Source organism: Leptonotus elevatus, chromosome 6, assembly GCF_054856555.1.
Source record: "Leptonotus elevatus isolate MCC_2025b chromosome 6, RoL_Lele_1.0, whole genome shotgun sequence".
Classification (NCBI taxonomy): domain Eukaryota; kingdom Metazoa; phylum Chordata; class Actinopteri; order Syngnathiformes; family Syngnathidae; genus Leptonotus; species Leptonotus elevatus.
In genome coordinates, this window is record NC_141244.1 from 15,663,037 (window position 1) to 15,679,252 (window position 16,216).

The 16,216-nt window shown below is 40.1% G+C and overlaps 1 protein-coding gene across 4 annotated transcripts in view; it reads left to right on the forward strand.

Moving 5' to 3' along the window:
- osbpl3b (oxysterol binding protein-like 3b) overlaps positions 1-16,216 on the forward strand; it is a 33,101-nt gene that overhangs the window by 14,514 nt on the left and 2,371 nt on the right. For 2 of the 4 annotated variants that reach the window (XM_086078684.1, XM_086078685.1), the window contains exons 3-21: positions 787-903; positions 2,538-2,591; positions 2,759-2,872; positions 3,532-3,696; positions 3,824-3,947; positions 4,493-4,596; positions 4,823-4,915; positions 5,002-5,158; positions 6,661-6,791; positions 8,888-8,989; positions 9,790-9,921; positions 11,709-11,802; positions 11,889-12,139; positions 13,864-14,001; positions 14,141-14,204; positions 14,276-14,354; positions 14,425-14,569; positions 15,386-15,527; positions 15,596-15,722. In XM_086078684.1, the coding sequence (XP_085934810.1) occupies positions 787-903; positions 2,538-2,591; positions 2,759-2,872; positions 3,532-3,696; positions 3,824-3,947; positions 4,493-4,596; positions 4,823-4,915; positions 5,002-5,158; positions 6,661-6,791; positions 8,888-8,989; positions 9,790-9,921; positions 11,709-11,802; positions 11,889-12,139; positions 13,864-14,001; positions 14,141-14,204; positions 14,276-14,354; positions 14,425-14,569; positions 15,386-15,527; positions 15,596-15,722 (2,333 nt within the window). Of the gene's footprint in view, positions 1-786; positions 904-2,537; positions 2,689-2,758; positions 2,873-3,531; positions 3,697-3,823; positions 3,948-4,492; positions 4,597-4,822; positions 4,916-5,001; positions 5,159-6,660; positions 6,792-8,887; positions 8,990-9,789; positions 9,922-11,708; positions 11,803-11,888; positions 12,140-13,863; positions 14,002-14,140; positions 14,205-14,275; positions 14,355-14,424; positions 14,570-15,385; positions 15,528-15,595; positions 15,723-16,216 lie in introns of those variants that run through there. The other 2 variants (XM_086078686.1, XM_086078687.1) reach the window with 2 other exon arrangements.

The window sequence follows — 16,216 nt, forward strand, 5'->3', positions numbered from 1 at the left end:
TGCCCTGCCACAAATAATCTTTTGCATTGCTATGCAGACCACAATTTACAACTTGGCAAAGGTCTGCACTTAAACCAAGTCCTATTTTTTTTTTTTATTGCCCCGTCGCACGAATGATATTGAACATTTCTATCAAATCCGAGCACTCTCACGCGCCTCCACTCACTACTGAAGCTATTGACACCACAGTTGTGGTTACTACAAGTGGCGTGTCATTCATTTTTCATGAGCCACAAAAGTCGTCGTTGTTACTGCTGCGGTTGCCCGCAGGTCACACGACCAACAAGACTGCTGCTATAAAGGCAGATTTTGGGCTCCACATACAAACCAAGCCATTTCCCGGAGGGCCATTGTGACATAACCTGTATATGGCTGTGATTTCTCAGCAATTCTGTTGAAAATGATATGTGTAACATGGCATATTGTCTTGTCCTGTACGTCACCGCTGCCGCCTTCTGAGTGTGTTTTCGACCTTCGCAACGAGTGTCCAGACTGTCAGACAAGACAGTATGTCCAATGACTCACAGTGTAACAGTGTCACTGGGGAGCCAAGCCTCTTGATTTAATTGTACTCCTTCATTGATTATGAGGCTTTCTTTTGAGCAGACCCACAAATCACATCCTCTCTTTCGGATGACATTTATTCTGAACTCTGTACACCGGAACCGTTATTTTTCAAAAGAAGGCTACCAGCAAAACAACTAAGCCTTGTCAAGGATATAACGTGTTGTTGATTTAGTTATTATGTCTTTCATTTCCAATAAATTGTAATCATTTAACCCGCAGGACAGCTGGGAAATTGTGGAAGGTCTACGTGGAAGCTTCAGCAGTGTGGTGGAACCGCAGAAACAGGAAAGCTATATGCTAAAGAAAAGAAAATGGCCCCTGAAGGGCTGGCATAAGGTATGCTGCCTCATGTCTCCTTTTCAGTTTTGTTTCCCCTCCACGCTGGCAAGGCCGTTCTATAGGCCGAAATAAGCGGTTTCACATCACAGTTTCTGAGGCAAAATTAGCATTAGCATTAAACTCATTGAATGGCAAAACTAAGAAGAACTTCTGCGACTATCCCAACAAGATTCCCTGCGTTCACGTCACCTACTGTGGATAGTGAAAAGCTCAGTGCTAGCCTACTGAGATTTGTCGCAGCCGCTAGCTAGCAACAAGCTTTGACTGGCTACTAGTCCGGCTAAACACGTTGCAAAGGCAGTGATCGTCGCCTCCATGATGGCGAATAAGCTACATTTCCGGCAAGTGTTATTGTCATGAAGGGCTGATGACAAAAGACGGAGGAGCCATGCATGCTAATTGCTAAGCTAACCTAAGATTGACACGGATACACGTGCTTGGGTGATCGAGTAGACTTCTCACAGAAGTTTGGCTGGTGTGCCGCGGGAAGTTATCTATTTTGGTTAACTGATCTGAAAATAGCTACAAATAATTAGGGGTGTCAGGCGATTTAAAAATTGTAATCGTAATTAATTGCAAATTTCAGATCTGTTCTCAATGTACAATAAGATATTTTTTTCTAAGTTTCATACTCTTGCTAACATAAAAGTGTGAAAAATATGTTAAAATAATATAAATAGGACCACATCTTTTAGTCATTGTTACAGTAATTTTGTAATAATTCAAAAAAAATTCAGTTAGTTATAAAGATGTACTGTACTGTAAAAACGGGTGTGATATTGATTTGTGTTGAGGTTAAATGGCATAATTACATTTGTAAGAAAACGGTGACAACTATCTAATCTTTAACTTGTGAAATTGTACAATTTTTTTAAATTTGTAAAACACAACTTGACCCCAGTCTCCACAAAATATATGCATTATTATTACATTTATTACTGCTAAATTTTGACGTGGATTCTTCTGCTTTGCGACTGGAATTCTCCCAGTACAGGCTTTCCAAGGTCATTAATTGTGCGTTAAAAAAAATGGTGGTGTTAAATGAACTTTGAATTAACTCAGAATTAACGCACTCATTTTGACACCCCTACAAATAATATGTATTTGTATATTTGTTCATCTCATTGAATTGTATCTATGCTAACAACAACATATAGCGAGTGGCGTAATAAATAAATGCTCCTTCGTTCGGAGGTAGAATGTATATAATTATCCTATGTATTTCATTATACATTTTGTATCATTTGTGTTGTGGCAGCGACATTTTGTTTTCTAATTTAAAATATGCGCTTTGGCTCACTAAAGATTGGGAAACACACACTGTGTGTAGTCGATGATTCCCCCCATTGCGGAGCGTCACGTGACATGCCGATGCTCCACATGTCAAGTCGAGCTGTCGATGCATTGGCTGATGGCCTGCTGGTTAATATGTCCGTATATGTTTAGTATTGACATGTTGTTTTCGTGCTCTCAACAGTCACATGTGCAGGAAGAGCTTCAGCACTAGTCGCTGGTACAAAGAGAGTCAATGTGGAGTAACTGGATAGGGGGAATAGTAATGATGACAAATGACAATAGCCTGAGCTGTGACGAACTAATCGGGCTGTATCTATACTTGCCTCCCCCCATAGAGATACTTTTCCCTGGACAAGGGCATCCTGAAGTATGGCAAGTGCAGCGCTGATGTGAGTGCCTACTGGCTACAAATGACGTGGCCTTGCCTGTTACAGCATGTGGTCTTCTCCCAGTCTCTTCTTGTGTTGCCTACTAGACCAACAACAGGCAATTCATTTATTATAGCTTTTTACATTTATGATCCAGTGTGTTCATAGCGTAATGTGTTGACTTGCAGATTGAGAAGGGGAAGCTTCACGGCTGCATTGATGTGGGGCTCTCCGTTATGGCCATTAAGAAGAAAGCCAAGTGCATCGATCTGGATGCTGAGGAGAACATCTATCACCTGAAGGTAAACCAAAAGGCTAGTCTACAGACTGATGTATAGGAAATGAGGTTTAAAAAAAAAACATGCACCGTTCTAATTATTTTTCCCTTGCAGGTTAACATGTCGACTCTTAACTCATTCACTGCCATTAACGGCTATAGACATCAAAAATGCATTTTATCTATTTCTATTAGTTTAACATTAATTTCCACTTTTGTTAACAAGAGTATGAAAACCTCGGGGGGGAAATGATTGTACATTTAGACATTTAGCCTGACGACTTAATTTTTAATAATCTTTTCTTTTTTTTTTAAATAATCTTTTTTCAAAAAGAAAAAAGAAAAGAAAAAAATTCAAAAAAAAAAATTATTACAAATTAGGGCGTCAAGCGATTGTAATTAATTGTAATTAACTCATGATTAATCACAAATTTTATGTCTGGTCTAAATGTACAATATTTTTTTTATACTCTTGTTAACAAAAGTGGGAAAAAAAATGTTAAACTAATAGAAATAGTTCAAATGAATTTTTGACGTCTATAGCCGTCACTGGCAGCGAATGAGTTAAATGAATCGAGGGTGACCTTGTGTTGTGTTATGTGCGTGTGGCACCCAATGCATTGTTTGCGCCTGTCACCTCACTTGTCCTTGTGCGGATGTCTTGTTGTCTTGTGCGCCGTGCAGATCAAGTCACAGGAGCTGTTTGATGAATGGGTGTCCAAGCTACGTCACCACCGGCTCTATCGGCAAAATGAGATTGCCATGTGTCCCAACGACAAGTCCTTCCACTTCCCACACTACCCCTCCCCCACATCCCCCAGCTTTGCTGATAGCGCCCCTATTAGAAAGGTATTTCTACCTGAATGAATCATGACTGCCCCCCCCCCTTCCTTAGGTTAAACTCTTAACATTTGAGAAGAGTGAATAGGGATTATTGTTATTGAGCTGACCTTTTCTTTGTGTTTCTTTTGTGCAGTGCGTGCCCGCACGCAGGCAGTCGACAGTGCATTCATCGGGAGCTTTCCCTTTCAGCTGCAACAGCCAAGCCAAGGTAACAGCCTGGCTGCAGTCCTCCGACGACATGGACAAGTGCTCCAAAGGTGAGCGCGCACAGCTGCTCGTTGGCAAGCCTCATCATCACAGCACCAAAAATACTGATTTATTTATCATGCAATTACAGTCTGATGTAAAAAGCAATTATCTCCTATGACATCATATGTATCGCAAATATCACAACTGGAGTTCAATTCTCTCTCATGGCGCTCATTTTGAAACTTCGCCACCAAATTAGTAGACTCTCAATTGTCAACAGGTGTGAATGTCCCTGCCATTGACTGGCAACCAGTCCAGGGTGTACCCGGCCTCTTGCCTAAAGTCATTTTGAACTTAATTGTTATGATCCGTACAGAATGAATGGATGGATGTTGCCAATTCTCATGTTATAGCGTTTGAATTTATGCTTTTGCAGCAACAGCGCCCTCTGCTGCTTTAAGTAGTCATTGTAGGAGTGTAATTTATCAATAGCTGAATTTGAATCCATTTCCAAGTCTGTAAATATACATACTGAACAGCTTCATCTTATAAAAAGAATGAAAACTGTACTTCCAAAGTCAAACATGTTTATTATTTGTCCTCCTCTCATTAGACTTGTCAGTTTGTGAGGCGTACCTACTGGAGCTGAGCCACCTTCTTCAGAGCATGGAGGTCCTCCATCGAACCTATTCCGCACCCTCTATCCAGGCTCTTCAGGTACTTTGTTGCTTATCATTATGAAATAACAGTTAGTTTGTCTCTGCATTTGAAGCACCTGCATAACAAAACTGCACAATTTGCTGCAAATTCTCCAGTCTCTGCTTTTGTTGCAGTCAATTCTGCTGCTATATATAGAACTTTCCAAATCAATTTGATTTCAGTTGTCTATGATGACAGCTCTTTTGTTAGAAGGGTAATATGCATCCGCTGTTATGATCGCTAGACGTCGACATTTGACAGCCCGAAGAAGGAAAAGAGGCTTCAGAGAAAATGGCGCACAAAGAACTACAACAAAGACATGAAAACAACCCTGCAGGTAGGTTGACACAAAAAGCTCCACTTTTTAATGTCTCTTAAAAAAAAATCAGTTGGATCATCTCTGCTGCTTTTGTTCCACTGCAGGTCCCCAGCTGCATCTCTGGTTCCGTCCGCCTCCATTCCTCGAACCCCAACCTGTCCACTGCCGCGCTGGCCAATGACAAGGCCGACCCGGAGTCTCTGGATTCTGCTTTTGATGTGGCTAAGCTGCAGGAGGACTTCTGTCGTGTTGCCACTAACCGTAAATCACACCTCGCAAAGGGGGGGCTTCTTTTAATTAACAACTGGATTATCACACAAACAGCACTGCCCAATTCACTTTCAGAGTGGCTGCATTTTCGCACTCTCACAATATCGTGTTTATTTGAAGCAATCATTGTTATGGGTTTTACAATATGCTAACTGTAAGGCCATGGACTTTTTAGCTCCTTATTGAACTGTGTGCACGCTCACACCGAAACTCACTCCTTTAAAAACGTATGTGTCATATTTTAATTTCACACAGTTAGGCTACCTTTCAGCACCTTATTAAGAAACTGATGCTGAACATGACAACTGCAAGTACAAAATGTAATCTTAACATTAACCTCTGTTACAACGAAAAAAAGCGAGTCACTTTTTATGTCCTGACCCACGAGTTGAGAATCACTGCTCTAGCATGACAGTTAAGAGTTAGTTAAAGCATTGCCTAAATGGTTAATGGTTTTATAATGGTGGCAATTAAGCCTTGGAATGGATTTCTCCTGTTTTCATGATTTCCTTTGGGAACATTTAATCAGTCAAATTGGAGGTCCACTAGTGTCTTGGAATAGATAAACAGTGAAAATAAAGTCATCAGGTTGCTATTCCATTTAGGCTCAATAGATGCTGTGGCTGCTGAAGCTGTTTTGAAGTTACAAACGGCGCACATTGAGCTCGTCTCAATATGTCAAGGCAGAAACCTGATGACAGCACAACATTTACGAGTGAATCTTACCTTGAGTAACTATAGCCATATACTGCAGTTAGCTGTCGCCATCTTAGCTGCTCCATTCCTTCAGGTGTCTGAGTGGCACTGTTTGGCTTTAGCCCTTAGCGCTAGCTAGCTCGCTCCCTAGCAGGTAACCGAGCACCAGGGGGGAGCGAGCTAGGAAGCTTGGTTGCTACCACCTGGGGCTAAAGTCAAACTGTGGCAGGGTTTTTACTTTCTGGAACTGAATTTGCCACCTCTGTTTTGAACATATATGAATTGTTTCTGAATGGTTACGTCACGTGTCACATCTTGAACAGATTTGGAGAAGCAAGCTGTCTTGATTTAAGGGATTCGATTTTTTTATATTTATATATATATATATATATATATATATATTATTTCACAACATTAGCCAAGAGAATGCGTTGTTGTGCTAGCATAAAAGCCTGAGCCAGAAAATGGAACTAAGTCGTAACCTGAGGACCCCCTGTACTCTATCGCTCAGAAATGTTGTACGATCATTATAGCATTTATAAAGCAACAAGTCTAATGGGTTTTGCACATTATTATATCTCACATCATGGTGCAAAGAGACACAGCTCAGTCGGGCTGTTAAATCAATCATCAAATGTTTCCCCTAGCTGCTACTAAGTGAAGTTTCTGTTTGCTCTTGCAGGAAATATTTTTGTAATTATAAAAGTGCCCCCTTTGGGTCTTATTATTCTTGTATCAGAGTAGCACTCATGCTAAGTCTTTGCTGTCGTGAAAAAGGCTTTTTCTCCTCTCCTCAGTGCACACCACCATGAAGTCAGCCCTGAGTTCACTCACGTCAGAGAGGGAGAGATTCAAACAATGTGTGGACCAAGACACCTGTCCCCCAACCTCCCCGCAAGTGGTGGGTTTGAAGAACGCGCTGACAACGGTACGTGGGCTCTGTTAGCACACACTCGCAGTAGACACACGTTACACTCCACTCAAGTCTCCTTGAGGGCTTACCAGCGGAGGGGCACCCGCCCACCTGGCTGAGACTTGAGTCACCAGTGTTTCTCACACAAACTTTTCCCCTCTTTTTCTAAAGTTAACGTTGATCGTCAAACTGACACAGTGGAACTTCTGAGCCTTTGACTGTCTGTTCGTTCCTAATGACTCAGTCTCCGTACGTGACCACACAGCGTGGCAATAATGGCCCAGTGATGTCTTCCATCGTACATTGCGGGCTCCCTTGCCTTCCTGTCTCCAATGATAACATTCCAAAATGATTGTAATACTCTGTACGACATCATGAGTTTAACTAGAACAGCACTCAGTAGAGCACTTCATGGATAATTACCTTCTGCTTGGGTATCAATTTTGTCATTTAGATTAATTTATTATTCACTGCAAATTGATGGGAAACACCAAAGATTATTGCCAACATTAGAAGATCATAAACAGATGTTTGTTCATCTGTTCGTCAGTTGCTACTTCCTGGTTCACATGGGATGATGTAACACTGAATTGAGTCCTTCCTGTAGCACACCGGGGCCCAATACTTCAAACATAATCCACGAGGATTAAACCTGGTGGATTAGACACAATTGGGTATTTCAAACCACATTTAATCTTGAAAATTCTAATCCAGATTAGGAAATCCAATCCTGCTTTCAATCCAGTTTTGAGCCCGTGTTGGGTATTTCAAAACTTCAGTCTCAAATCTAGATCAGTTTGATCCTGAAAAATAGCATTGAATTAATCCCACCTCAGGGTTGGATTAGACTGTGATCCCATGTATTAGTTTCACACATACTCATCAATAAATATCTCTTGCATTTCCCGGAATTAATAGTGTTAAGAGATATTCTTAATAAATTAAACTTCTTGATGTACTTTTTAAAAAACACAGCACCAAAAAATGTATATTTTAAAATTAATTAATTAATAATTATGATTGAAATTAACATTGCACTTTCCCTGGGCAACTGTAATGTCATTTTCATTGGACAGCAAGTGGCAAAATGGCTATATTGATTTAGCAAAACCTTGAGGACACACTTTTTGTCCTCTGTCAGTGATCCTACGGGTGGAATGGATTTGGAAATCCCGATCCAAGAGGTTCAGGATTGTTCTGATCCAATTAAAATACCGGGATAGAAAATCCTGATCTGAGGATCAGGAAAATGGAATTTGGAAATCTGGATTTAAATTTGTGAAATGTTGGGCTCTGGTGATCTGCATTGTAACCACTACTATCCCTTGCTGCCTCTATGCCTATCGTATGGCAAAAACTGAAAACAAATGCAGGCATTAATAATCCACAAAGAACATAATCTCCATAGTAAACCATAAAAGTTAATGACCTCAAAAATGTTTCTTATTGTGTTTAATCCAAATGTTTTTCTGTTTCCAAGACGTTCAAGGAACTGAAAGAAGCACTGGTCATAACACACTTTCCCCCCCCCCATTTTTCGATTCCGGTCTCAGCGGAGACTGTGACATTTCTGGGTCGTGTTGACGTCTCACGACTTGACGATTGTACAGGAGTCTTAAATTGAATTGGCGCCGTGCTCAAGTGTTAGCTGATGTGTTTCCAGTTTCACCTCAAATGTGTTGTCAATCTTGTTATTCTCAGAATCGTTTCACGGTATTATGGATTGCAGGGAGTGTAATCGCTAAACGCTATGTATGCACTTATGCAATAAATCATTTTGTTACACACTCTACTGCATTACTGTGAGAACCTAGCCTAATGAAAATCATTACATACAGTTGATTATTATATTTAGAATACTCTCTTAATATATAATATATTCCTTTTTCCCCCCCTTGACCAGTGCAGGCAGAAGTGGGCGTTTGTTGCGTTGTGCGCCGTTGTGGGCAGGAACACAGCCGCCTCCCAGCCAATCAAATCCGCTCCCCTCATTCCCTTTAAATTCAGCGCAGAGAGAGTCTAAATGAATTGTTAGGAAGAATATTTGTCCGCTAATTTAAAATCAAATAACAGGTGTTGAAATCACATGTACGCTGGTTATTATTTTTCAGGCTTTAGCCCAGAACTCAGAGCTGCGCGAGCGCCTCTGCAAGATTCACGCAGAGTCTCACCTCGTAGACGCCGCACTACTCAATCTCACCGCCCCCGCGCAGGTGGGTGTGTGGGAATGCAGTCACTCCCGTTCCCGCCACCAGCATGATGATTATTCTGATTATTCCGATGATTACTTCCCTCCTTGTTTGCCTCCCACATCCTGAATGAGCTGTCATTTCTTTCATTCTCACCCGCACGCAGCCATGTTGCTCTCCTCTCGCCCCCTTGCTAATGACGATTAGACGTCATTAAAAAAAAAAAAAGAAAGAAAGAAGAGGAACACACTGTGGGTCTCGGCATTGTGAATCATTTGCATGCGGCCATGTGTTTAGTGTGATCACACGACGGGATGGCTTTTGGTTCATCTGCTAATCTGATTTACGGTGCAAAGAGTGTTAGCTGATCATGCTAGTTGTGTCCTGGGAAATGTGTTCAATACACACAGGGCATCCTATGAGATGATCTATTGGGGAAAGTAACAAAATGTCCCTCTCTAACAAATTATATAATTGCATGATAACCAGCTCCGAAAATGGGATCCATCAATATAGTGGTTGTCTTTTCCTGCTGTTTTACACATGGAACAAAATAGAGATACACAAAAACTCCACTGCTCGCAGATGTATAGCCGGATATTAAACACATAAGTGCTGTGGTGTGTCTCATCATCTCAGTGGTTCATTAGTGTTATCAAGCTTCTAATACTGATTATGTGCACCCGCCACAGAGCCATAATCAACATAATGTGATTATACCGTGCTGTGGCAAAAGACCGGCCCCCTCCCCCAACCCGCTCCTGAGTATGCAAAGAGCACTTTATTTTTTTTGTATTGATACTTGTGGATGTTGTGTCTCCTAGAAACAGGAAGAGTCCCCGTCCGAATCCCGTTCTTTGGTGCATCAAGAATCGAATGAAAGCAGAGCCGAGTCGCTGTCTGAGTTCTTCGACGCGCAAGAGGTTCTGTTGTCTAATAGTTCCTCTGAAAATGAAGTAAGTGAAGGGAAATTCAAATGTTTATGTCTCTTAAAACGATAACAACAATAAATGTCAGCTGTAAACATCTGACTACTAAATGATTCATACTCTATTGTGATTGACAGTGATTTTTGTTTTTTATTTATTGAATGGAGCTAGAAATGACACAAGAAAGTGGCAATGGAGCTGAGTAAGAACTTGTGTGAAGAAATATAGGAGCAAAGGAGGTTGGGTTTTTAGGTTATAAATGTCAAGTTTCAAAGTAGTGTTTTGTTTTTTTAACACTTCAAGTAGCTTCAGAGTTTCAAAAGGAGGGTTAGGGTTTCAAAACTGGGTTTTGAAGTCATGTTTTAATGTATGGATAGGGATTCAAAATAGGGGTTCCAAAGTATGGTTAGGTTGTCAAAGTAAGGTTTTAAAGTTGGATCAGGGTTTCAAATTAAGGTTTCAAAGTATGGTTACGTTTTCAAAGTGGGTTTCAAAGGAAAGTTGGGGTTTAAAAGTAGGGTTTCAAAGTGGGGATTTAAAGTAGGGTTAGGGTTTCAAAACTGGGTTTTGAAGTAATGTTTTAATGTATGGATAGGGATTCAAAATAGGGGTTCCAAAGTATGGTCAGGGTTTCAAATTAAGGTTTCAAAGTATAGTTATGTTTTTAAAGTGGCTTTCAAATGAAAGTTGGGGTTTCAAAGTGGGGATTTAAAATAGGGTTAGGGTTTAAAATTAGGATTAAGGTTTTATAGTAGGTTTCTAAATTTCAACATAGCCTTTTTTTGGTGCTGATTTTTGCCAATTGTTTTTCTTTTACACATTCACTTCATAAGACCCCCCCCCCCCCCCCAAAAAAAAATTGCTGATTTGTTGTCGTGCATGGGAGTTATTTCACTGAGGAAGGAATACTTCTTCTTTTTATACCATAGCAGGAAATCGTCAGTTAGAAATTCCACATTTTGCAGAAGTCATTTTGAACCTTTGAGGCACCCTGAACAGGCCTCCGAGCTCACTGTTTCTGATTAGAATGGTAAGGATTGTCCAATAAGATCGACATGTGATTTTTTATGTAAGACAAATATTTCTCATTAGCATCTCCAGCACCTTTTCTTGCACTCCTTTCCAGCTAGAATCTACCTATACAACAAATAAAAAATCACTTAAACTCAAAATAAAAAAAATAATTTAGTAGTGTCTGCCTTCAACTGTAGATATATAGTTGCTTTATGGCATATTTGTTGACAATATGAAAATTAAGACACAAATTGTTAATGTACCATAAGAAAATGAGCACTAAAGAAAACAAACGCATTGAATGCTATAAACTTTATGTTTGAGCAATTTATAAGAGTAATTGTAGTTTTAATGAAATTGCTTACAGATGGAGTACTTAAACGGGATTCAGCCTGGAGCTGCAACGGGCTGCCGAATTAAATTACAGTTCAATTGTCTACTTTACAACACGGTCTGTTATCTTGTTAAACTTATTTTGACGGTTTGCTGTCACGTGGGACACATTTGAAATTCAGCTCCGGCTCTTTTCGTGCCGCTTCTTGGAGCTTTTTTCGTTTCATTCACATGAAATAAGGCTGCACTCTTGACTGTATTTCATTCTTTTTTTTCTCCTCCTCATTACTTTATTGTCATGTGGCTGGTCAGAGAGCAGCATGAGCGGAGGTGGTGTAAAAAAATGGAAGTTAATTACTTTCATCTAAAAATACAGCTGTATCGTCGCTCCTAAGGGAGATCATCTCCAAATAATGTGACAGCATCTTGAAAGAAACCTAACCTTTGATTTTTATTTTTATTTTTAGGTATCAGAAGATGACTCGTACATCAGCGACGTTAGTGACAACAATTCCATGGACAACTTTAACAATGAGACAGAAAATGGCAGACAAAATTCCGGTAACCGAATGAAAGAAAATGCTTAAACACACCAACCACGCTCTAAAAAAAATTAAATTAGCAATGAATGTTTCTGGTTTTGTCAGCTTGTTTATCAGGAGAGAGCGGCGCCATCCTCTGCCGGCGTCGATCACGTCTGTCTTCCCCCAGCCCCAGCAGCAGCACCATCAGCCTGTGGAACATCCTCAGGAACAACATCGGCAAAGACCTGTCCAAAGTGGCCATGCCGGTGCATCTCAACGAGCCGCTCAACACCCTGCAGAGGCTGTGCGAGGAGCTGGAGTACAGCGAGCTGCTCGATCAGGCCGCCAGCACGCACGATCCGTTTGAGCGCATGGTGAGAGGACAGCTTTTAATACGACAATTATAGCGCTGATTACTGTGCTGCCTATTTCTGGCAGTTGTTTATTTAGGGCAGGGGCGTACAACCCACGGCTCCATGGCAACTTGTGGCTCTTTCGTCAAATCATGAGTATTATATTTCAGTTGAAATTAGTTCTATTGTTTTTTAAATGTATTTGAAGATTTTTTTTTTTGTCTTTGCGCAAAGTATGTGTGACTCCTGATGCTAAGATTTATGGAGCAAGTCCACATTCAGTAGGCAAACCAAGTCTAAATCCAAGAAGAGTTCATTTTCTGAAGAAAACAGAATGCTACATCAACTATATTAACCCATTTACTGCCATTGACGTCTATAAACGTCAAAAATTCATTTTCAATTCTATTTCTATTAGTAACAAGAGTATGAACATTTAAAAAAAAAAAATAATAACTTTTTTTTAAAGAAAAAATATATAAAAATTAGGTGCGTCAGGTGATTAACATTTTTAAATGTAATTAATCGCATGACTTCACTCACAATAACAAATTTAAATCTGTTCTAAATGTGCAATAAAAAAAATCTAGGTTTTCATACTCTTGTTAACAATAGTGGGAAAAAATGTTAAACTAATAGAAATAGTTCAAATGAATTTTTGACGTCTATAACCGTTGATGGCAGTGAATGAGTTAAAAACAAAAACTGCTTACACCTCACAGCTGACATTTTACAATCGGGTGAAGATTTACAATGAAGGTAACGTCTCCAGCCCTGATGTGCCAACACTGTATGCACATTTTCGGGGGGTGGGGGGGGATGGGGGTCGTTAATGGGGGCATGTAAACTAGTTAAAATAAATATCGTGGAACCTCAATTTAACAGACTAATTGGGGGAAGGGGTCTTCCGTTATGGAGCAGATTCTCTGTTACAATGAAGTACTTTTTTGTGGCCTAAAACAGCAGTACAGTAAATAAAAAAAATAATTTAAAAAAGTTTGTTAGCCTAAAGGTGCTCAGTACAGTACAAATTCATTTTAACTAGATATTTAAAAAATAAAAAGCTTGAAACTATGCAAAAAGTTGATATAAATGTTTCTTGTTGCTGCTTGGGAGGGGACAATGGCATGCATCCGGTCATGTTCATAAACCGCAACTTTAGCATTTCCTTTTTTCACCTCCATTATGTTTACTTCACAAAAGAACAGCCGAGTACCAAAAATAGCATGTTCAAGAGATGTGCACATGACTAGCGCCTGAGCAAAACAGTCATGAGATGAATAAGTAAATAGATACGACATGCTCATTTTTGAGACGCGTGCTTACGTCGATGCTAAGCTAAGCTAGCTTTCCATGTCACCCCTACTAAGATATCGTCCATGAACAGTATATTATACACGCATTGCTTTTGATGGGAAAGTCAACCCTACCAACATGGCTGCCACATTGGCATGCTTAGCCAGCTCTAGTCTACAAAGTCTGTTTAGCTATGATGAAGTCGGAAACAGGTTACCAGTCTCTGTTGATGATTCATTTTTTCCTTACTTTTTGCCTGGAAGGATTTACAGCAAAACGTAAGCCACTTTGAGTTCATCCCACAACACTGGGGCTTTTGAAGGCAGAATACTGCCATATTTTACTGGCAGTGTAAAATGCACTTTTACTCTGTTCATGATCATAAATATGAAATATCCATCACAACTTGGCATCTCCAGCACCTATAAAGTCTGTTTTTGTGTGTGTAGGTCTTCATCGCTACATTTGTGGTATCGGGTTACGCTTCCAGCTACTACAGAACTGGCGGGAAGCCTTTCAATCCCGTCCTGGGAGAGACTTATGAATGTGACCGGCCAGACAAAGGCTTCCAGTTCATTGCAGAGCAAGTATGCTTATAGCAGCAAGTTTTGATTTTTGGATGTTATTCATGACAAATGTATCTTTTGTAAGGTTGCTGTTGAAATACATTTGGGTTGGATTGGAATCTGTTGTTTTTTTGTGCAAAGTTATTATTTCCATCAACAGGTCAGCCATCATCCACCAATCTCAGCTTGCCATGCGGAGTCTAAAAATTTCATCTTCTGGCAAGGTGCGTTCGGTAGCATACATTTTTGTTTAGTTCAAGTGCGACATTTTTTATTGTAATTTTTTTTTTTGCAGACGTGAGGTGTAAGAACAAGTTTTGGGGGAAGTCAATGGAGATTGTTCCTGTTGGCAGCACACACGTAACTCTACCTGGGTGAGCTTTGCCCACCAAAACGCAACACATATGTCACACAGCAAGCATTTATTTGTTGCCATTGCTGCAGCTCTGGAGACCACTACGAGTGGAACAAGGTGACATCGTGCATTCACAACATCCTGAGTGGACAGCGCTGGATCGAGCACTACGGCGAGATCTCCATCAGAAACTCCAACAGCGACGCCTGCCACTGCAAGATTACTTTTGTCAAAGTGAGTCGAGCTTGCAAACGACTTACATGCATGGCCACGTTTGATGCCTTCCTGCTAAAATGAAGAAAATGTTGCTTTGTGATTAAATAAACACCATTTCAAAATATATTTTTGTTGTTGCTACCTTTCAAAATAAAAATAAAATAATAAAAATAAAATTAATAATAATAATAACAAATACATATAAATAAGAATGCATATAAATATAAATACATAAATAATAATAATAAATATATGAACGACTCACTACTGTAGTAGGGCTTTTATTACTCAATGACCTTTGCTCACAGTTGGCGTTCTTTCAACACCATTTCAAACATATTTTTGTTGTTGTTACCTTTCAAAATAAAAATAAAATAAATAATAATAATAAAAAATAAATATAAATAAGAATGCATATAAATATAAATAAGAATGCATATAAATATAAATAATAATAATAAATATGTGAACGACTCACTACTGTAGTAGGGCTTTTATTACACAATGACCTTTGCTCACAGTTGGCGTTCTTCACCAGCATGCAACGAAAAAGCCCATATGATGTTTTTGAGGTTTGATGTATGGAAGGCCTACACTGAGCTGAGAAGGTTAATTGCGTTAGCGCTTCTCATTTGAAAGGTCCCCTAAAGGTAGGAGAGCCAAGGAAAAAGGGTGATTTATTCGTCCTCACCTGCCATTAAATGCACCAGACATGCAATAGAAGCCGCGGTAAAGACCAAAAGAAGACATTACCGCGAGGGCCCGGATGATAGAGTGTGATCAAGTGTTCAAAATAATGGCCTTCACTTTGATGAACGTTCTTCTTTGTCACAGGCTCGATGGAACTCAAGTGTGAACGAGGTGGAAGGGACCATCACGGATCAGAAGGGGAAGGTGGTCCGTCGGCTCTTCGGAAAGTGGCACGAAGCGGTTTACTGCGGGGACCTGCCCTCGGCCACGTGCATCTGGAGAGCAAGTATGAGCAGTTCGTTTTTATTCCTAATCGAATCGCGAATATTAAGCAGGCGAGGCTCGTATGTGCAGATGCCATGCCGGTGGACCACGAGCAGTATTACGGTTTCACTAAGTTTGCCATTGAGCTGAATGAGCTGGACGCCTCGCTAAAACCGCTGCTGCCTCCCATTGACACCAGACTGCGTGTCGATCAAAGGTGAGTGGCAGCAACACATGACCTTTCATTTCCCTTTGCTGCTTTATGGCTTTATTGCATCCCAAAGATGTGTTTCTAATTCTACCTTTCAAAATGAGAGCTGTAAGCGTGAACAGGCTTCTTCTGCATGGACATGGACATCTTGCGTTGTCTCAGCGAAGTAATACTATAATATCAGAGAGAGACAGGAACAAGGTGACCTTTCTTATTCTGACGCTAACAGAAACTTATATTAAGATATAGTTAACAGAATGGAATTTGCAAATGCAAAGAAATAATCCGTCTTTTATTGAACAGTAAATCATTGGGCAGCATATCTCAAGCATTGAACTCAGTTGTCTGTTCTTGACGCTGTGATCATCAAACCTGCGCGACAGTCACATCAATAAAAGATTAGAATAGTAACTGCCCTTGTCGCTTCTGTGCATATCTCTTAAGTTAATTTTAGCTCACATTTGTACGTTTTTCAAGTGAATAGTTGAAATGTAGGACAC